This window comes from Glycine soja, chromosome 10, assembly GCF_004193775.1.
Source record: "Glycine soja cultivar W05 chromosome 10, ASM419377v2, whole genome shotgun sequence".
NCBI lineage: Eukaryota > Viridiplantae > Streptophyta > Magnoliopsida > Fabales > Fabaceae > Glycine > Glycine soja.
Genome location: NC_041011.1, coordinates 46,397,778 through 46,421,626, shown reverse-complemented (window position 1 = coordinate 46,421,626; position 23,849 = coordinate 46,397,778). Strand labels below are relative to the sequence as shown.

Here is a 23,849-nt window from a genome sequence, read left to right as displayed (position 1 = left end):
AACATATTTCGACTAATGACAAGGACTTGACAAAAGTTTTAAAATATTATGAACCCGATTCAAAGGAAAAATTTATTAGAAACTAAATATAAAAAACGGTTATATATCAAGAACCAAAAACATATTTAAACCTTTTTTTTACAAGAATCCAAGAGTTATGTAATAATTCATGATTTCAGAAGAAAAAAACAATTCTAAACCTACATAATTATAAATTTACGGGAAAATATTATCAAGTGATAGAGTAGTTTTATGCTACTAGAACGGAAAATTATATGTGGATCGAAGACTCTGAACCAGATGTATAAATTAAGATTTCACAACATAACTATAGATTTGATCGATCAAATAAAAGGGCACCATTCTTTTTGGTTTGTTAATGCAAGGCTTTGCAAAGATGATGGATAAGCTACATTCATTTCTCACTTCATATCCTTGATTCACTGTAATGCATGCACATCCAAAGGCTCCAACAATTCAGCTAACAAAATAACTCGAATTTAAAACTCAAATGACAAAACTCACTGCACTTAAGGTTGGCATACATGAATGGGGACATATGTTCCAAAACTCATTATATGTGGTAATTGTCATCCACCTTTACAAAGAGATAACAGTGCAAAGAATGCAAATTTTCATTAACTACTAAACCAAAAATATACTACAATAAATACAATAGGCAAACAAACTAAAAGAATAAGGGAGCTAATTTATAACCATCAATGTCTATGCCGAGAGAAGCTTGAGGCTCCGGTATTGTAGGTACCTCTGTGGTTTCTGCTAGGAGAATCCATTGAGTTCCTGAAGGGAGAGTAGGCAGATTTGGCTGGTTCTGGCACAGAGTCCAAAGGAAAAGATTCCGCAAAGCATGCTGTGTTAATGCGTGTCCTCTCAAGCTCTGATTGAAGGAACTCGGAGCTGTACTGCTGTGCAAGAGACTGAAATACCCAAAATACAGCTTTAGATAGTAAATTTAACAACAGGATTCAACAGACAATGATTGGTATCAGAACCCATTTCACAACATAGAAAACCCACATCAAAATAAACCCCGTTCTCATATAGCAAAACAAGTCTATAGTATGTCACATCCAGCACAAACTAAGGAACCAAAATAATCACCAATTTATTCGGCATCCCTCAGCATTTAGACATACCACATGCGAAATGAGTAACAAACTACATTAACTATTTGCTTACAATGAGCTCATCAGGTGACACAGTTGTTCCTTGTTGCTTATCATCTGCAAGTGCATCTTCACTACCACGAGTTGGCCGACGATTGTGTCCTGGATTGTCAACAGCATCAGTCACACTCTCCGTGGCTTTTTCCAAAAGTAATCCTTGCAAAGACTTCAAGGAATCTCTTGCATCAGAAGTAAAATATGGATTTAATATGGTCTCGAAGTACTCAAGCTGCAAAGATACAAGTCGATTAATCAACAATCTAAGTTAAAAAAATTAGGCTCTTGGTCATCATGTATAAAATATATACTACAGGTAAAGGACATGAAACATAGAAGATAGAAGCATATTGTGTTTTTATCATATTATAGAAAAATAATGGCATAAAGAATATATATTTTGTCAGTTCCTTAATGTTCACCAGATCCCAGGGTACTAAAGGTGTTTTCTACACTATATATCTTTTTTTCTTTTCCAAATACACCCAAATCTAGGGGGAGCTGGGGAAGGTTACTCCTAAATCAAGGCATGCCAAGCTTCAGCGGGGGCTTAATGTGCCATATCTACTATCATCAAGGGCTTAATATGCCGCAGTACTAAGACTTACCTCAAGCATGAGCTGACAGAATCCATTTGTATCAAGTGCACTAAGATCTGTAGCTTCATTTTCATGAAAAATGCTGATAAATGTGTCAATCAAGCCTTCCACAAGAATGCCAAGCGTTTTATCCAAGAGAGGCTTAGCACCAGCAAAAACCTATGACAAAATATGATGAAACAATTATTTGTATAGTGCTGATCAGATATTGTTTAAACTGTAAACAAAAATGAGAAGTTTAAGAAGTTTCTAAAGCGGGGACTGCTTTGACTAAAATGCTCTATGCATCAGGTTCAGGTTCTTTATTCACACCTATGAATTATATATAGAAGTATGGCCTCTAAAGTCTAAACTGAGCTTACCCCGAAAGTTTAGCAAAGTATAATAATACCATTAGCACAAGGTCAACAAAAAGAATACGCAAGTCAAATGACCATAGAATTAACTTTCTGAACACAAAATATTCCTTCTTCAAAATATTTCTGAACACCTATGAATTATAGAAAATATCCTTCCTCATTAAGTCCTTCAAGACTTAGTCCTGATGTACATTGTCCAGCAATAACTGAAAATGGGTTGTGTAATTCGAGTGAAACTCAGGGAGGAGCATTTCCTTTAACTGGTTTGGTCCAGTGTAATAAACATAATATGGCTGTTATCTGATTCTACACGTTTGATATCTTGGTGGATAGGAAATTTTTTATCTCAAGATTTAATCGAAAATGTCAGTATTTTCATGGCCTTGGTGGTGCTCAGCACATGGTGTGTTATTAAAGTAGTCTATTTAGCAAAAAAGGAAGCAAATGTAGGATTCATAATCCCAAATGACATGCAATATTTACCTCTGCATGCACAGCTACCAATGTGTGCAGCAACTCTACTGCTGCATCCCGAACACCCTGGAAGAAACCAACATAAGATGGAACATCACATCAAAACATTATTTTCCAAAAGAAAAAAGTAAAACTCATTTTGAAGGAAAACAAACAAATACAAGAACTGTCATATTTACAATAAACATTATTGTCACTGGCTCCTCACTTTAACTGCAGGTGCTGCTCCCCACTGAATGCCAGAATGCAGCAGATAATTCATGGCAGCAGATCTGATCAAGTTTGCCTGATGAGAAAATGATAAATTGTCATGGTATTGAATAGTGAAAGCAGGTATACACAGTGCAATTTTTTCCAACAAGAGTATGGCCCAGTATTACTACTTACTACCGTCTTTCCTGATTTAGAATACCCAGTCTTTTTCAACCTGGAATCTAAATTCAAATGTTTTATAGTAATTTTAACATTCAATGTTCCAGCACATCTAACTCAGCTCAACATATACATTAAGATTTTTTTGTTGGAAACTAATCATTGAACATCTGCTATTAGCTGACCTGATATTTAGAACTTTGTATAACTTAAGAGCATATACTAATTTCTTCATTTATTTTCTTTCATTATTCATAGTCAACCGCTGAAACTTAGGCTGCATGAAGTACAGGCTGGTAGACTTGGAGGAAAGACGAGCATCTGATTACTAGCCATCAATACACAAAACCTTATAATTTATAGTGTATGATAATATGACTATACTTTGACATTTGAGAAACAAAGGACAATCTATTATTCTAAATGATGATTTTTCCAAAAACCAATCATGAAAAGTGTAAATTATTTCAGGTGATTCAGATAATCAAGAAAAGTTTATTTTTAGAAAAATTAACAAGTATAATGGTATTCACAATTCACAAACCAAAACATAATTAGATGCCCTTATAAGTTACAACTCTGATTACAGCCTCTATATTCATCTGCTTCCCACCCAGTTATTTTCTTGAAGGACAGGAACAATATTTTTCTCATTACCTTTGCAAAAGTATATTGTTCAAGGACCTTCGCTTCAAGCGCTGAGAAACTATTCACAAGATATTCTAAATCACTGTTCCCTTCATCCTTCCCCCTGAATTAAAGGCAAACCAAGAACCAGAATGCTCAAGTAAATACAAAGTCTGTAGGATAAAATATTTTCATAGAAAATTATAAGTAACTAGTCAGTCACAGAGACCTACAGGATCATTACAATAGAATAATTTGATTAGTTGAAATTTATTGCTAACCAAATTGACTCTTGATCTTAAAAACAAATTGAAATATATACATACCACCCTATTGAATGAATCATGACAAACAAATTATTGTGTAGACATCAAAAGACAGGAATAACTGATTAAGAAAAACCTAAGACAATTCTGATGTGAAGTCAAAAACCAGATGATAATTTTTTAGCAGGGTAAGGTAACAAGTTGCAGCTTAAGAAAATCTCACTCAACTTTAATAGCATGCATTCCTGATGAACTCCACAAAATTTTACCAGAACTTTTTATAAACTCAGGGAACAACAACGACAAAGTACCTGGAATGCTGCCAGATGTGTCTATATTTGTCATACAACTCACAAGAAAGTTCATTTTTGCAATATCCAATATTGCTTAGAACAATCAATAACTGTTGATGGGGATCAATAACACCTCCACGAAGACCAGAAGGTGCATTTTCCAATTCATGTGTATATCCATTTGGTAACTGGGAGCCCTCTTCGTCTGATCTATGTTGGCCAAGTTCAAATCCAATACGCTCTAAACTACCTACCAATTAAACAAAAGCTGATTTATAACTGAAACTTTATGTGCTTTACACGGTGACACCATTATGTCCTTTCACTATCTTTTATTTTCTTTAATTTCTTTTTTCTGGAAAAGCATGCTATTAGGTATAAGATAAACAAAATCCAACATACCAGCAAAATCCAGGAAGCAATTTAAAAATGCAAGTCTGACAGATTCTTGAATTTCTTGAAGTTGCATAAACATATCCTCTGACTTTGTTGCCTCATTCCTTAAGGACCGAAGCATCCTGAAGAGATCATTGAAATATTAACCCCAAATTTCAGAAAGAACCCAGACAATTGTAAATCAGGGGACAGGAATTCTCATCCAAATTAAGATCTTGAAATTTTTCCTTGTAGGTTCATGACATATACAGAAACACTAAACTTCACTACAAAGATAGAGAACTAAAAAAATAAAAATAAGATGATAAACTATGAGGAAAATTTCAAGTATGCCCCCAAATAAGACTCAAGAAATGAGTTTTTAAAAATTAAACACAAGTTTTGATGCAAATTATTTAGACTTACGAATTGATTTGATCCATTGCTGAGGCTACAACTGAACGGAATGTTAAAGGCAAGAATGAGATTGCATATGGGGATTTGTTCCTTTCAAGAATTGAAACAATAACCCATGTCACATCCTTTGAAACCTCTTCAACCGATGCCCGCATCCAAGAGCAAAGCCTCAGTATGTAAATCTTTATAATCTCTGATTGCAGAGTTCGGATAGATGCAACTGGAACAAAGAGAAAGACATGCACTCAGAGAAACTTAATATATGACAATAACTTTTATATTTGAAGAACTGATACCAGCAATCGGAGGAGCAGCTTCCTTCAATTCCAAAGTTGCACATGCTTTAGATATATCTTCTATGGCCTCACTCATGTAGAATTGGAGGACATTTGATTCCTCTAGATCATGAAAAATGCTAGTAACCTGCACCAATGGGAGGCTGGCTATCAGGGGGCATGCAAAACCAATAGGAAAAAGAGAAAACCATGACGCACACTTGTCAAATCAACCATGTGCAATATACACTTCTCTAAATACTAGATTAATTTTTTACATGCAGGTAGCCCCATTATTTTATGTTTATATATATAAAAAAAAAGGCTTCCAGATATGAAAAGTAGGACTCCAGAGAGAAGGGTGGGTGGGGGATACAAGCCAGATCTTGAAAAATAAAATGTTAAAACATATATATGACTCCAGGACAATCAAGACTGATAGCAATAACTGAAAACTTTGTTATAGCCTAATAGCACAAGAATGACAGAGAGGGTCAAAGAAAGTGTTATCCAGACCATAAGACAAAGGCACTTCTGACATACCTCTGGTAAGAGGCTCTCAACATTCTATTTTATGTGGGAAAAAAATGCACTCTTTGTTCACATCTATAGCTGGACAGAAGAACAGATAAATCTGGTAGGCACCAGAATTTGAATATGAATAAAATAGTATTTATATTGAAATATAGCTCAAAACAGAAAAAGTCGTCTATTACAATGTAGAATTGAGGAGAATTTTAAGAAAAGAAAACCTATGAATGGAGCAGAGCTCCCTTGCTGAATGGTAAATAGGAAAAACAAACCCAGACACCCCCTTCCTGAGGAAGAACTTCTTCTCAGCCTGGCTACAATAACCTTCCTTCAAGAATGACCCAGCCCCTTTTCGGTTTCTCCCCCTCCCCACTCTCTTCTATCATTCGGCATGATTCTCTTATCTTCCTCTCTGCTCTCCTTGCAAGCTGTCCATTCCATTATGCCCACCTATCTTCCTTTCCACTTCAGCTAGTGCAACTTGTAGCACTTGATTCTTTCTGCTCTCATACACAAGCAGGCCTTGTTTCTGAGGCCCATTTGTCCTTTCATCTTCTATTCCCCCACCCCCTCTTTTCCCTGTCCTATATACCTTCATTATGGACCTATTAAGATCTAACCATGAAAATTGCAAAAACATTTCTAACCCAAATCTCCAAATTCACATGATGTCAAATCAGAGACCAAACTAAATAAGTATAAAAGTAAAAAATAAAAGGCGATTGAAAATAATATATAGCACTTAAGAGAAAAAATCAGAAAATTAATTTTCCGTACATATTATAAAGAGATTGCAAAGTCAGAAAATATATATTTACATAGGAGAAAGGGTCATGTGAACACAATAATTACCTTGACTCCATACAGTGATATTGTGCTGCATATCATTGCAGCAACTTCATCAAGAGAATGGCTTGAGTATTTCCCATCTCCAGCTTTTTCTTCAATTTTATTTGCAGAACTGTTGGAATTTGAATCAGTGGGAACTTGGGAAGACTGGAAAAACAAAAAAGGGCACCACAAATATATAGCACATGTAATTATGTTTGAAGTTTAAGAAAATAAACAACACTAACATAAAATATATAGAATGGTAAAATACAAAAAACAAGACCATAACTGCATTTCCAGAAGTATCTTATGGAATCTAGATTACCGAAGAAGAGAAATTAAAAACTTGAAAGAAGAAACAGAGAAAAAAGAAAAGATTTCAGATATTCAGTAACTCAGAATGAAAAAAAAATTATAAATAATTCAAGCACACACACACACACACACACACACACACACACACACATATATATATATATATACACACACCAAATAATAATACCTTAGTAAAAGCAAAAAAAATAATAATACCTTGGCAAATTTTCCACTGAAAACAGAGAGTGCAACCTTCCAGAAGGCTGGTATATAATGGATGATTACAGCAGTTAATCTGTGGATATACCTTCCTCTTAAACCATCAACCTCTTCACCAGTTAGATCTGATGGATGAGACTGGACCGCAGGATAGGTATTACCAATAGGAGAGTTGTTGATATCTGACTGACAATAGTTACAAAAATACTATTAAAAAAACTTGCACCAAAATTTTAACCTAGCTTAATGACATTACATGACCATAAACTTTACACCTACAGATTCATTCATATCTTCTTGAATCTGCCTCCATCTGGCATCAGAAAGAGCCCTTTCGCGCAACTCATTATGCAAATTTTCCATTCTGGCCTCATGGTCTAAAGTACACTTCTCAAGCAGACCACAAATTCTCTGATTCTGTGAAGGAAACAAACCAAATGGACTCAACAATTTGGCCATCCCAATGGAAGTGAAAATGGCAAGTTCTAAAAACAATCAAAGCTTGAAGGGTGAAAAATTAAAAGTGTAAAAAAACTTGGGGGCAAGTAGGTACAAATCAACATGAAACTTGGTCATCATAAATAACAGGTCTACGACTACCAACAGCAACATTCTAGCAATTGACATTTTATCCTTACTCCTCAATATTGTTCACTATATAGTCAAAACAACTTCAGCAGTAAATATGAACTAAATGGCAAATATTTCAAACATACTAGCATGAACAGGAATTTTTGTACCTGAATATTCAAATAATGCCACACTGGATCTGACTCCGGCTCCAAATCCAACAGTAACCTCACAGTATTCTCAAGCTACATGAAGAACAAGCAAGTGTTATAATCACCCTAGCAACCAGAGAAACAAGATCGCTGCAATCCATCTCTAACTTAATCACCATATTATTAACATAATAAATATCACCAGTCCATGATGCTGTCAGTATAGGTAGGTTTTACTAGTGTCCATGCAAACAACAAAATTATAAGGATTACAATGCTCATAACTGTTTTCTCTTCTATGTGATTTAGAACACCACAATGTCACATAAAATATTGACAAGAACCCATATAACAGCTTAAAGTATTCTTCAACAAGTACAGAACAGGAAAGTCCTTTACATTAGCACTTTTTGAGGTCTTCATTTTGTGGACATGACCTGTTGATAGACCTATGTGACTTATTTTGATGAGTTTTTTTGCAGTTCCAGAGGCCAAGGTATCTTCAAAAGCGTAAAAGTAAAAACACACAGGAAGTAAGAAAACAAAGAATGCAGCAAGGCTATCAAAAGTTTCTTTAGAACCTGGAGATGGCAACTACTTTGAAACTGTGAAGCAGGTCTACAACAGACACCAAACACGACCAATGTGAAAAACTCAAATAAAAATAGATGTACACAACATGGCAAGAGATTACAGATCTAAATTAATAATCAATATTTTCATATTCGCTTTTAATCCAATGAAAAAATATCAGTATGTTCTTGTATATTCATCTTAAATCTATAATGATGAGCCTCACAAGAATATTAAGAGACATTATTTTATAATGTAAGCACTTATGATTTGTTTAGATGAGTGAAATTGGGAGAAAAGAAATATGAGAGAGAAATTGAAAGGATGTAAATAGAAGGAAAACAGAGTAGAAAAAAGGTATTGATTGGATAGATATAGAAATAAAGACGAAGTAAAAAAAAAATCCCATTACTTATTTGGATGAATGAAAAAGTGTGGAGAGAAATAAACATAGTGGAAAAAACTTTTTATACTAATTAAAAAAAATATTAACTTAAAGATGTGATTTTTTATTAAAAAGAAAAAAAAAAAACAGGAAAGGTGTCCAAGCTTCATAGATTGAAAGCCATGGGCAGGAACAACAAAGAGCAACTTAAAGAATAAGTAGCCTCACTGGTCTATCACATAAGCAATATGTTTTTATTTAATTTAATCATGTTGCAGCATTGATATGGTTTTTTTGAAAAGTCAATCCAATAAACTATACCAGTGTTAGTCCATATGAAATGCAATTTCTTAACATGGTTGCACAAATGTTTGAACCTGGTATCTCCTGCAAACTACCCAAAGGCCTTGTCACTAGCCCACTACCAGTGGCATGCCCAAGATGATGTGCTTCAATAAACATTAAAATACCATGTTAAAATAGAACGAAGGAGATCAAATGGCAAGGCTTCAGCCTTCAAGCCTACATCAATATGCATTCTGCAAGCAAACATCAAATCTCCTTATTTGTGCCTTTTTTCTTAATCTCTTAGAATGTGGGTTTGGACCTAACTTAACTCCAAAAGTTAGCTCATAGGGTGAGGGTTGTCATCCACTTATATACTCTATCTTGGCACTATCTCTAGCCAATGTAGAACTTGAGTTTTTCCCAACATCAAAAAATTAATGAAATTTCATTCTAAATTGGCTTAAAACACTACTAACTCATGCAATATTATGTATCAGTAACTGCTAAGCAAGATGCAGAGCAATCATAACACCACAACTCCACGAGTCAGCACAAAGATACTGCATACTGAAATGCAACCTTGTTTACAGCCCAATGCTTCTTTGCAATTAATTTCATTCCAACATAGCAGGTAAATTGAAGAAATTAAAAACTTACGTTTGTTGGATCTATTTGTGGATCTTCCATAGACTTGAAAAGCATAGTCTTGAAGTCATTCATCACTTTCTCAACCTCTTCAAGAACACGTTTTAGGATACCTACCTGAATCTGAATTGAGACCATAAGAATAGTCAAGTTCAGTAAGTAAAAGAGCATGATAAAGCTGATGGTTAGAGTAACCAGAAAATTCACAAACATGTTATGCCCCTAAATCAGTAAATGCTTGAATGGATGCAATTCTTATTCTTATATTAGTACAAGGACGGATGTACTTGAGACCAAAATTCATGAGCATGTATACTAGAATTTCAAGAAACCTCGAAATTAAACTTGTTTACCAATCAAACAAGGGGCACCTAAAGAAAAATCTAAATCAATATAAAAGTTTTATACATGGGAGGGCAGAACAATCGATTTGGCCTTCTTGTACTCCCTGACTGCCAAATCATATTCACCCTTGCTAATGCTGCCTCGGATAGTACTTGGTAGGTTGAAAAGTGTTCGAAACCTCTGTAGCATACCTTGGACAGTCCTAATTTTTTCTGCTTGAGCCTACACAATTCATAGAAGTCGTGAATAAAATTATTTTGAAATCTAGAATAGCAGCCACAACAAAATCTAGAATAAAGACTTCAGCCACCAGCCCACCTGTCTCTCAAATAAAGGCTTCAAGGCACGATTAGCCTGCAAACTAACATCCTGAATAATATTAAACAAATGGGAAGTCCCAGACCCTTCAGGGTCATCCTCAATTTGTCTTAACTTTGACTCAATATCTGGAAATTAAAAAAGAAATTTTTCACATCAAAATAAAAGAAATTCTTGGGAATTGACACGCTTAAACTTTATTTTTTTACCAAAATGCTTGGACAACCAATGAGAAAGAAAGAGTAAGAGCTTGAGCATGATAGGAATACCAGTCACCCAAGACTAAAAGATTACTTTTGTATGGTTAACTAGGGTTTTGAATATCGTGCAAAAATAAAGTCCATACCATCAATTGTTGTTTTGCAAGAGACAAAGCAATCAAAGTTGTCCTTAACCAACTGCTTTCTCTGCTCAGTACGACTTTTGAAATCAGTTTTCAAAGCAAGTGCACCAGCCTCCAGATCGGCAGCACTGGTATTACTGTGTATCCGTGATAAGAACATCTTTGCATCGAAGTTCTCCGAAAAATACAGCAATTTTTCTGTATAAGGGAATAAAAAATGCTGTCAGCCTCATGAACACTTAAAGAAGAAGCATGTGAATGAAAGCCAAAAGGAGAGTTAAGAAGAAGAAATCTGTTACAAATTTTCCAATCAATCTAAACAATATTTGGTATGGTCATACTTGTGTGTAATTATAATTTCGCTACATTTGTAAAGTAGAACTCAATTGATAACATGTCCATTTATAGCCACACTCTTATAACCATTATTTGGTATGGTAATACTTGTGTGCAATTACAATTTCGCTATTATTTTCATGGAGATTAGCATCCACATTTTTTTGTTTTTGATATAGAAGAAATAGCATCCACATCATGACAAACTGACACAAGTGAGACAAGCAACAGAAAGTTTAGAGATGATAGCATAAAATTCTGTTTCAAAACTTGCTTCTGAACTTTAAATGGAAAGGGAGAATTCAAGAGTCAGATAGTAGGAATGGGAAAACGAATGTTCTTTTTAGAAACTTCACAGAAAGAGGGAATGGTCATTCCCTCCAAAAATGAATGCAATCCTCATTCCATTCCTTCAGACATGCCAAATGATTACACATTATTAAACCAGAAACAGGAGGGAGAGAGAGAGAGACAATCACACATAGAACATCTTGTAACATTATTAACTTGATAGTAAGAGTGCTTCCTGGGTATTTCTTTTCTCTTAATCAAATCTTGTTACAAGAAGACATTATTTGCAAAAAAAAAACAAAAAGAGAACTATAAAGATTGACTTTAGTAAAGTAATTTTTGTACATAACATCTATCAAATAAAAATAATTACCACGTAAGTTGCCATCCTGAATATCCTTGTCAGTCTTGGGAGAACTATGTGCAGACTCAGTGATCAACCTTAGCGTTCTGTTGTCTATGATCCTGCCAAATGCCAATACCAGTAAATGTCAAGGATTAATCCCTCAGAACTGAAGAAACATGGAAATAACACCAGCAATAGAGCCAAAGACTAACATAACAGAGGGAAACAGTGCAAAAGCAATGTAAGATAACCATCAAAATGAACTTTACCCCAACCCCAGTGGATCAACACATTCCATGCCACGAGGGAATGACTGTAGGTAGGTAAGCCCCTTTCTACCCACTGCAGAACCTTCTTTTTCAAATTTTGAAGCCACAAATTTTTGAGGTGCAGGTGCTGATCTTGTTTCCCTCATTTCACGAACCCTACGAGCAAGCTGTCAAAGAAGCCCAACTACATTAAATTAAACAGAATTTCATAAGTACTTCATATAATAAACAGGATTTCATTTAATTTCATAGAACATCAACAAAACATCAAAATTCCAAACTTCCCAGCTTATGATGAATAGCATATTCCAAAAAAGTCCATAGTATATTTACAATAATAAAAAAAACTATAAACAACACAAAAAGAAAGGAACAAAAAACAGAGATGACAAGCCAAATGTAGCCCATAAAACATAAGATGCCTACAAATCTAATCTCTTTTAACTTAACAGCGCACACAGCCCTCCAAGAACTCATTCAATTTAAGGCAGGTATTTCAACCTAGTTACAATGTGGACATCAATAATAGGATCTACGATGTTATTACGTTATATTTGAATGGCTGAAAGAGAGCAAACCAAAATGCAATGGAACACGATAGTCATTAAAGAACCCCTTAAAAGAAGGGAATTAACAAAGACATTAGTTCCCCCGTTTCAAGTATACAATTACAATATACATCCGGATCTAATATTGGAACACGCATGTTGCAAAAACACAAGGAAAGTGATAAAACAATCAAAAGTGAAACTACAATACTTCACAAACTGTTCCTCAACTTTGTTTTTGAAATAATCATGTTGTGCTGAAGGCGGTCTAGGTGGGCGACCGCCCAGGCACCATGTTTAGAGGGATATTAAATTAAAAGAAAAATTTATATAATTTTAAAATTATATAAAGGTTATTATAAAAATAAAATAATTTTCAATAGATTTCCTCCAATTGGGAAACAATGAGTAAAACAAAAAATGAAAAAGGATAAAATTTAAATGATTTCGAGGGTATAATTTTTTCAGTTCGCCCAGGGCACCAAAAATCTCAGAGCCGGCCCTGTTTTGGTTACTGAACCAGTCCAAGAGTAAGGATAAATTAGCATTTATATTGCCTATGAGTAGGGTTCTCTGTTTCCGCTGCTGAATCTATTAGTTTTCTCTGACTATTGCATGCATAGCTCAGTAACTTCTCTTGCTACAAATGTATGACAGGTTCTTTGTATTTGCGTCTCATATCATTCAATCAATCAATTTCAGAGTTTTCTATGGTCTATGGATCTTCTTCTTTGAGACATGTTTCCGTATCAGCCTTCTCTACTACCATCTCAGATTCCTAAGATTCTCCTCGTACATTCGTGAAGATTAATTAATAAATCCAGAACATAGCATTACATCCTATCGAAATCATAGGGTTTAGGTCGGAGAGAAATAAGAATACTAACTATTCAATAGCATAAAATTGAAAATTGATTCGGTGCGTCTAAAATGCAAAGCACTGACACATGCGATTATCGCGTACCTCAGCCTCGTCAACGTGCTTCCAGCGACTAGGCTCCTCGCCGTCCCAGGTGCGATCGTCTTCGCGCACCGGTCTTCCGGCTGCGGCAGCTTTGGTCCTGGAGGCGGCAACCGGATCTTGGACGTTGTCCTCGTCGCCGCTAGAGATGCTGAGCATCTCGATTTCGGAATCGTCGTCGTCGTCGGCGACTCTGCCTTTGCCCTGCGACTGTTTCGGCGGAGGAGCGGGTTTCTTCAGCGGCTGGACGTAGTTTGCCACCGGCTTTCGGGAATTGGAGGAGGATTTGCCGCCGTAGTTGACATCTCGCTGCGCTTGCTCCTTCAGCGCCATCTGGAGGAGCTCGTCTTCGTCGCTGTCGCTCGACATCGTCGCGGTTCCGTGTGAAGGGAAAAAAGAGAGTGGGTGTGATTTTAGATCTGAGGGAGAAACGGTGTATGTGTTCCTCGTGGAAGGAGAAGACGGAAACGGAAAGAAAAATATGGAGTTCAAAGGAGAATCTTCCAATCTCAATTTATTTTTGCTGGAATTTCTCTTTTTCTTTTTTACTCAATTAAAGACCATATGTCATATCTATCGAAATTTATTATGTTTATTTTCATCATATTGCTTATTTCTATTTTCTTTATAATTCAAATATATTTTTTATCTAATTCTATAGCTTACAAAAATATTAAATGTACTCATAATCTCATAATAGTTTGATTGTTACTCCTAAATATATCATACAAGAGATCTCAATAAAGATTCTCATCTGAATCAGTGTTAATCCAAAAACTAGTGAGATTAAAGCAATTTTTTAGATTTTTTTACATTAAATAATGGAGCTATATGTTAGACATTTTATTACTGATATATCTGATTAATTTAAATTTTAATTATCTTGTATCAATCCTTATTTAGATTTTCAATAAATATCAATCATCAACAAAATTAAAATTAATAAATCTTTCACAACAATTATGACATTGTAAAAAAAATTAAGTTGAATTACTCCTATAATCCTATAATGGTACAGAGCTGATTGGAGTACTTTTCCCATCAACGACTACAGCAGGATCCACCAGTATCACGATCAGCGAGAGGAGTGAATGGCCTCATCATATACATGCATTCATTGTTTCTGTTAAAAAAATACATAACGTCTTTAATAGTGGCTGACGTGATGTTAAGGTGTGTTGCACTTTAAGTTTTAAGTCTATATACTTACATTATTTTTTACCTTTTGATCTCTTTATATTTTATTCCTTAAACATAAAAACTACTCATTTTAATCCTTATATTTTATGTTTTAGACTCTATCAAACACATTTTTCCTTTCTTCTTTCTCCACTTTTTCTTCTCCCCTTTTTGTTTCCTTCTTTTTTTCTCATCCACACAATAACACCTTCCTCCTTTTATTGTGTGGGTTCTTACCCTTGATTGGAGAGTATCAAATTAAGTTGCAGAGTTTAGGCGACGCACTTCTTGGACAAGATGACTAGATGAGATAGTTTGCAAGTAACGAATTGTGTTGGCACTCCTTGCGACTACAGGACTTGTCGCATTGTTTTAATCTTGAATCTTGATGCATAAAATGGATACACGATGTTAAAGAACCAAATGCTTGCAGAAATAAGTCGCATATTGTATGGTTTTAATTAATCATTTTAGTCTTTGCATCAAACACTCGGGCATGTGTCCCATGTAAGTTCATTGACTCTCACACTACTTTTGGATAGAAAATTTTAACTAAGAAAAGTAATTTATTAGAGAATTTGAATTTTTGTAATTTAGAAAGAATTTAAAATTTTGAAATTTTAAAACAGAATTTTAAACAACTAAAAATCTGGAATTTCAATTTCCTTCTAAAAGGTGAGAAATTGAAATTCTCTTCTTCAAGAAACACCCAGGAGAACACGTATAACTAGTACATCAATCATATCTTCTCTTTATTTTCATTCATTTTTTTCATCTTCATAATTTTAATTTTTTTTATCCAAACACAAAATTTTAAAAATAAAAAAAGAATTTCAATTGAAGTATTTGAAACTCTTAAAATTTAAAATTTCTCAAAATTTTAAATTTCCACATCCAAACATACTCTAAGTTCTTTTAACACTGTCACAAAATCGAAATTGGTGCTGTAAAATCGCCAACTTCCATGTTTATAAGCATTTTATGCCACAAGATTAAAATGATGTAACAAATCCCAAGGAGTAGCAACACAATTTGTGTGCACGACAAACATTACGATCGCAACCGTGATTTTAGAACCATATGCCATACCATAGAAAGATGGAATAACATAACCTTTATAATTGAACTGTTCAAGTTTGGGGCATCAATCTCAAATTCTGCTCAAGAAAGGTGAAAATGAAGCTTCAAAGATTAAACACAAGTCCTCATACCAAATTGAATACACTTGCTGTTATAGAGGCCAAGATTCCAAACCAATTGCAAAAAAAATCAAAGTCAAAGAAATGCCTTTTTTAGTTATGTATGGGCTCCAATAAGCAAGGTTACGTAGTATGTAGTATATTGACGGTTAGAATTCACCCAAGTTCTTTATCTCCTCCATGAGGCAATAGTAATTATCATTATTAGGCAAGAAGTAGAAACCAACAGTGGCCTCCTTTAGGTAAAGAATTTTGAAACTAATAGTAGATATATTTAGCTTGAGTGATCAGTTTGCCCAAAAATATTAATTGTAACTCTTTAAATTTGTAATCCTCTTATATATTTCTTAACTTGTTTCTAACTCCTTAAGTCCAATGAGGGACTTGTTCTCTGTCATTAATTATTACTATTTTATATTTGCAGAGACCAACCGGGTGTTCTTCAAGTTGTTCCAAGCAGGATGCTTGAGCTTCATTTAGGCCCTAAATTCACTGTTCCTCTAAAGATGTATTGGTTCTAAATAGTTCAGTTACCTCCACCATGTATAAACTACACTTTGACTCAACTAATGTTTATGTAAATACATAAGAAATTGATATATCATGTATACTATATTTGCCAATGATTATGCGTGCATATCGTTGCCAGCTGACTTATTCCAAATGGGGCAGATGACTTAGTCATTGAAAGCTTAATTTGACTCTTTGAATTGTAAATGCAGGCCATAATTTACCGTGACTAGACAAACTCGTCTGTGAATATGTGCAGATATCATGAAATTAATTAATTGTTGCTTGCATGAGAGATCAACTTACTCTAACCTAAGAGTAACTTTAAAAAATTACTTCTCATTTTAATTATTCTTTTTCCTAAAATTTAATTATTAAAATTATTTATTTATTAATCATTAGAATTAAAGAAAATGAACGATGAAAATAAGAAATGACTCTTAATTATTATAAGAGTAAGTTGATCTCTCCTCATTTTATAACTTTATTCCTCATCTCATTGTTCATTTTCTTAAAAATGAATGATTAAGATAAAAAATAATTCTTTTAAAGTTATGTATGTTGAATTAAGTTTATTCTCTTATTATTGTTAGCATATTCAGCACTTGTGCATGGATTAGGCTCCCGTACAACAGAGAAAGACAACAATTTCGGAATGTAGCGTCCATTTGCTCCATCTATATTATTGCTGGGGATCTGATCTCCTTTGGCATACATTGGATGCATAGCATATTAATTAGTAAATCAATGCCTAAAGTGCCTGTAAGAATGTACCCTTATAGTAAAGTAGAAAAGATTTTGTAAAGGACGAATCAATTTGGAACGGAAATATAATGGAGTAGAGAAACGAATTGAATTTGGAACATATTGGCTATGTTTATATATATATATATATATATATATATATATATATATATATATATATATATATATAATGTATATTGGGTATGGTTTCTCTCTTTTATTTTTATTTTTTATAAACGAAATTTAAGACTTTACATATATTGGATTCAGATCAAGTTTTCTATGTCCTCCTGACAAATGATGCACGGTGAGGAAAAAAAAAATCGAATAACTGAAAGAAAGAGAGAATGTCACCGCATAGAAGAGAGTTTGTTTTTTTTAATGTGTCATTTAAATTTGGGGAGGGGTTGCAAAATAAGGGGGGAAAACATCGATAAAAGGTATGAACAATTTCACTCATATAGTCACGCTAATCTATATAAAAAAAAAATGCAGTCATGCTAAGATTTAAATTTAGAACCACAGAAACAGAATCTAGCTATGAAGATTTAGTATCACTTAAGTTTGAACATAAATGAATTGGATTCTCATGCATGTATGTGGATGTCATTTGATCGATCCTTAATTTTTTTGTCTAGTTACATCCGCGCGCTGGAGGCATAGTTTTCTCTTTTTTTTTATTTGAAAGATAAGTGTTAATGAGAAGGATTTGAACCTAATCTACGACCTTTCCATCCTGTTTTCTTTCTTAATCACATCAAACCAACCTTATAACTCCAATTCTAAAGGCATAGTAATAGTAAATTTATCCCTTCATGGTTCCCTTTGTTTCTTTGCGATATTACGAAATTCAATTAAAGGGAAAAGAAGGAATGTTTGTCGGATCTCATAATCTCACATCGTATGCAAGTACAATGTATCCTTTTTTATTGCGTCATAATATGAATTGTCCATGTAAAGATCAGGGCATCAGCAACGTATAGGAATGATAGGCACGTATACAAGAAGATGGTTCAATGAAAAACTAATACGGTTCATGAATCTCATATAGGTTATCTGATCTTAGCCCAACATTGTGATCCGAATTGTCCACTTTTTGTTTACACAAGCAGTGACAAATAATGATCCTTCTAATACTTTATTATTTTAGTGACCAGTAACATGGTTTCCTTTGAAGCAGCAGTGACTAAAATATAATTAATGAACCTATGAATTTGTGTGTGTGGAATGCCACGTTGATTGAGCTGGAAGGAGGGAGAAGGGAGCCAATTCAGATTGTGAGTGCATTGAATTTGGAAAGTGGAAGGGGAATAATCCAGGGTGGTCTTATTAGATGGAGGCGATGAAAGGTGCATGGTGGTTTAAGAGAGGTTGGGTGTTGTGAGGAAGAATCATGTGGATGCATGTGCATTGGGGTTGGAAGAACATGCCCAAAGCAACAAGCAACACACTTAGGTACACCTGTCTCTCTCCCATTTCCTTGGAAGCCTCCTTGGAAAATTGTACTGTGGCCCCCACCTTCTAATCCTTAACTAATGCAAACAAGCCCATGTATATGTACACATATATAAAATCATATACTACACTACTAACAGTAGGTCAACTAATACAAGATTATTCTATCTTAATCAGATGTCTTAAGTTCGAGGGAAAGAGAATTTGGTGGTCTCAGAAGGTGTTACACTATAAATTATGCTCTTATGGTGTGTCATTTATGCTATACTGTGTTAATAGAATTACCTGAAATTTGAAGAGTGAGCTAACTTCATTATGGGAATTTCTTCACAGCCTTCTCTTGTTTCCCTTTCTTTGAAAGATCTGATTCAGGGAACTGAAGAAAACAGAACATCTTCATCATATGGGTGTTTGCGGAGCAAAGCCTTGGCAGCACAAGCCAAGAAGGTGAAGGGTACAAAGAGAAGTGTTAGGAGGCCAAGGAGGATTTTGATGATGAAGAGAAGAAGTGGTTCTAGAAGAGGATCCAACAATGGGATTAGAAGACGTGTGAGAAAATTGAAGAGCCTTGTGCCAAATAGTGACTCTTTGGAGTTGGATGGACTCTTCAGAGATACTGCTGATTACATATTGTCTCTACAAACGAGAGTGAGAGTCATGCAGGTTATGGTGAAGGTATTGACAGGCTCTGACGACGAGTGATTGATTTGTTTGTGTAAAGACTGATTATAATTGAGATTTTTGTTTTCCTTGTGGGTTTGTTGCTACAGAAACATTGGTTTCAGAATTTCATGTTTATTATTGTTTCATGTCATCTAGATTTAGATCAGTTTTATGATCATGGTGTCAAAGGTGAATCAGTATAACTGGCTTATTACAGTCTTTGTTATTAATTATATAACTATATTTACCTGTATTAATCAATCATTCAATTGGTATACTACTAAAAAATAAAAAAAGCTCGTAATTTTATAATCTTTGCAATGAATAGGATTGTGTTCTTGATATAAGCAGTTCCATAACAAGTGATACAAAAGTGAACTTATAAACGATCATAACAAGCACTCATGAAATCTGAAAAAGAAAAATTCTGATTGTAGAGTTGAAATGATGCTGCACATCGATCCTAGATGCTGTTAATGTAGCAAGAAGCGAAGAATCACATTAGTGGGCTTGATGACAAGTCCCAATCCAAAATCTGAAAGTATTAGATTCATGGATTACTCTACTGATCATTACTTTTTTTCATTTCTATCCAACGTGTAAGACTTTAATTATTCACATATTGAGCTCACACCTGAATTTTCCAAAATTGCCTATATATATTTTCTTCTGATGACTTTATAAAAATATAGTTCTCCGCAAATATTATGTGTGCGTTTAGATAGAGAATTTTAACTGAGAAAAATAATTTATGAGAGAATTTAAATTTTTATAATTTAGAATTCATTGTTTGGATGCTTTTTATGAAGAATTTAAAATTTTGGAATTTTAAAACAGAATTTTAAACAACTAAAAATTTGAAATTTCAATTTCCTTCTAAAATATGAGAAATTGAAAATTTCTTTCTACAGTCTTCCCCAAAAAACACCATCTGAGCTCCTAAAATATCGATCGGTGTGAACATAGAAGAACACGTATAACTAGCACACCAACCATATCTTTTCTTTTTTCATTCACTTTTTTTATCCTCATAATTTTAATTTTTTTTATCCAAACATAAAATCTTGAAAATAAAAAAATTTTAAATACTTTATTTGAAATTCTTAAAATTTAAAATTTTTCAAAATTTTAAATTTCACCTCCAAACACATGTATTTATAGGAGTAATTAAATTAATGATGACATATACATGTTTTTCGACACATGTTCCTATTTTAATGTAAGGATGACTTATGATCTGATCTATTTTTGCAACTCATTTCTGAGATTCTCTTGACTACTCCCTTTTTCTCATGCATGACGAAACATTGATTTAATATCGGCAACCAATATTTCATAGGGATCCTTTTGCGCTTACACTGGAATTGGAAATTCCATTAACTGTAGAGGGACATTATTGTATTGAGAAAAGGTGTCTTGGTACAGCAGAGTTATTTGCAGCGACCAATACCAGATTATGCTATTTAATTTACACTAAGAGAAACAAAAACAAAAAACTCATTTTCTTAGTGAAAAAAAAAAACAAACAAACTTGTTTCTGCAGTCTGTACTGTTAGATTTACCTGTGAACCTGTTAGTATATTTAGATCAAAATCTTAATCTATTTCCTTTTTTATATATTATTTTTTACTTAGTATAATTATGTATTTTTAATTTTTATTCATAAAAATATTAACTTTATATTATTATTTTTTACAAAAAATACTTCCAGTGTGTTTTGTTTAATAAATGTTTTTTTAAACAAATATAAATGTTATATGTGTAAACATAATATTAAATCATTTCGCCCTTTAAGCTAAAGTTCTGCATCCATCTTGATTAATCTACACTCTTGTGTGTAAATCTGAATATAAGATTCACAAAAAAAAAAGGTAATATAAAACAACTCAATCATGCATGCATCTTCTCAGCAAGCATTAACTTTTGTAGCGCATCTGCCTCTTTTATTCTTCAAAACTTTTCAAAAGTAACCATTTGCCTCTACCGTACAGGGTTACTAGTATCTTCTAATTAGTATACAATAAAGGTTAAAATATGTGTATAATACTTAATAAATATGTGAATTTTAGTTTATTTCTTAATAAAAAATTTGTTTGTATTAAGTTACTAATAAAATGATAATTTTATTTTTTTCCTATTTTTTTGTCCTTATTAATGAATTTTATGTTTGTTCCTTCGTAAAAAAAAATATTTATTATTAATCTTTTTTTTAAATTTAGGGATTAATAATAAATGAAAAATATTTATTAAGGGAACAAACACGAATTAACTAATTTATCCGGTACTAAAAAAATGCAAAGAATCAAAAATAAAATTATTATTTTATCATAGAACAAAAACAGAAAAAAAAAGTTATTAGAAAATAAATATAAAATAAGGATATTTATTAAGGATTATAAACATATTTTAGTCTAAAATAAAATAGAATTATGTGAATTTGCTTCTTATTGTTCTACTATAATAAATAACATGCAAATCCCATAATTTTTCTTATAATCTTATATCATAAATTAAAGATGAAAAAGTTTATGCATACTATAAAAATTATTTATATCGTCATTTAATTATAATTTATTATTTATGATAAATTTATTAACTTTTAAAATAATTATTTTAAAATAATTTAAATCATAATATGTAATTGAATGATTATATAAAATTATTTTACGGTGCATAAAATTTAAACATGTATTGAAAAATGTAAAACTTTTATTTTTCTTACTCTCTTAGTTATGAACTATATAATACCTCCCCCATTAAAATACATTTCATACAGTATCCTGCAACTATCCTTTTTATATCTGTCTCTAAATCAAAATTTATAAAATAACTTATCAATAACTAAAAAGAATCTTATGTAATCATTTAAATTATTCCTCACATATCTAAAATGTAATTCATATATTTAAAAATATTAATTTATTGTCAATTTTACTTCAAAATAATATAAAAATAGACATTTATTCTATGTGTTAAAATACTAATTTCTTATTTATTTTTCTCCATATCTCATATTCTTCTCTGATTTTTAAAAATTATCTTATTTATGGTCTGAAAACTTCCCCCTTTATCATTTTTTAGTACATACTTTTGTAGCTTTTTAAAAACTTACTTTTAATTAACTTAAAGGTCTCTGAGGCGCAGTGGGTTGAAAAATAATCATAATCTCAGGAAGAAAAGAAGTATTATTAACTGTGTTATATTTTAATTTAATTCTTGTATTGGTTTCTTATAGAATATAAACTTGTTCCGTACAATAATTGTGGACCAACGTGTTACTCATAGGTCGTTTGATTTTCACTAAAGTACATAGTTGTTTGTCATCAGCCTTTATTATTATAGAAGATAATGCAACTTTATCCAAAGTTTTGAGGATTAGTCTGACCATGATGTCCCATGTCAAGGTTAACAATTTTGTTTTAGTATACATGTGTAATTGTTTGTTAGCAGGAACAAAGTTTTATTCTCCCTAGCTATACCCATTTCTTTTATATCGATACATGAATACCTATTTTGATGAAAATTATTAATGAAGAATCTCAATTTTGTAAATGTGATTAAGGGAAACGTAGTTCTAAAAATATTATCAAATGGAAGTTTAAGAGTTTTTTTAAAAGCAATATTTTTATTTTTATTTTATATTATATTTTTAATATAATAGTTGATTCCTTTTCCATAATGCATGTTATTGAAGAATTGGATTTATGTGGTAAGTTCCATACGTAGAATCATGTAAATAATTCAATTTACTACAATGATTGAATGTAAATATTTATTCATTTTATAGGTCTTAATTATTTTACATACAATTTAAACTTATCTGTCTTTTTAAAATGTTTTTCCAAACTTTATATATTTATTATTTTAAAAAATTGAAAATAACATTAATTATTATTATTAATTTATATGTATCCTTATTCATATTTAATATAAAATTAATTATAACAATAAAATGAACACAGGAGAATTAGAGAAGAGATAAATTATCAATAGGATTGAGTCTAACAGAGGCTAGTTTCTCAACTAAAGTTTGATTTCTTGCTAGAAAAAACTACTTAGTATTTTATTTAGTATTTAGTCATGTCTCAAATAAAAATATTTCCAAAAAGATACACGTAAAATAAAGAGATAAATTAATTAACAATATGCTATTTCTTAAGCATTTAAAACAAAATACATATTTTTGTATATTTTATAAGTATTCCCCATAATGTTGGTGTGAGTTGTGGCAACTCCCAACCATTATTCTCAGATCAGAATCAATTTTGCAATTTGTGACAGCCACAGACAACCTCGGGATGAATGGCTAATATAGAAAAATTCAATTTGCACAACCTATATATATATCGGGACATTAACTTTGCCACACAGTTACCAGGTACGATAATGTCATAAAGGCGCGCTCATACCTAAATATTAACAACATAATCTTAACTATTTTCCCTTCTGAATCAATATTATTGTGATTTTCTCCACTTAAATTCCATATCCTCCATTTCAACAAAATAAAAATAAGATTAAATGTGTTTTTCTATAAAAATGTTAATTTATCATACAAACTTTTAGTATGTTTTTCGTATTTATGAAAGTGA

General features: G+C 32.6%; 2 protein-coding genes across 4 annotated transcripts; one reads left to right on the top strand and one right to left on the bottom strand.

Annotated features, from left to right (window-relative positions):
• Window positions 1-476: 476 nt before the first annotated feature.
• LOC114369993 (exocyst complex component SEC5A-like) lies at window positions 477-14,033 on the bottom strand. Of its 3 annotated transcripts, none has more exons than XM_028327274.1 (21): window positions 13,511-14,029; window positions 11,999-12,182; window positions 11,757-11,848; window positions 10,760-10,954; window positions 10,414-10,541; window positions 10,159-10,317; window positions 9,763-9,873; window positions 7,878-7,952; window positions 7,417-7,554; window positions 7,135-7,323; window positions 6,625-6,768; window positions 5,263-5,389; window positions 4,976-5,186; window positions 4,577-4,692; window positions 4,193-4,424; window positions 3,646-3,739; window positions 2,825-2,902; window positions 2,626-2,682; window positions 1,793-1,942; window positions 1,201-1,416; window positions 477-938 (listed from the first exon to the last, which is right to left on the bottom strand). In XM_028327274.1, exons 2-21 carry the CDS (start codon window positions 12,142-12,144, stop codon window positions 720-722), a joined length of 2,877 nt encoding a protein of 958 aa, XP_028183075.1. In that variant the 5' UTR covers window positions 12,145-12,182; window positions 13,511-14,029; the 3' UTR covers window positions 477-719. The 3 variants fall into 3 exon arrangements, with proteins under 3 accessions (XP_028183075.1, XP_028183074.1, XP_028183076.1); XM_028327273.1 differs by having other exon boundaries at window positions 11,999-12,165; XM_028327275.1 differs by lacking the exons at window positions 477-938; window positions 1,201-1,416; window positions 1,793-1,942 and having other exon boundaries at window positions 2,796-2,902; window positions 11,999-12,165; window positions 13,511-14,033.
• A 4,718-nt stretch (window positions 14,034-18,751) lies between these two features.
• Window positions 18,752-19,521, top strand: LOC114369215 (transcription factor UPBEAT1-like). Its single transcript, XM_028326412.1, has one exon. The coding sequence runs from the start codon at window positions 18,910-18,912 to the stop codon at window positions 19,294-19,296; it is 387 nt and encodes a 128-aa protein (XP_028182213.1). The 5' UTR covers window positions 18,752-18,909; the 3' UTR covers window positions 19,297-19,521.
• Window positions 19,522-23,849: the final 4,328 nt, after the last annotated feature.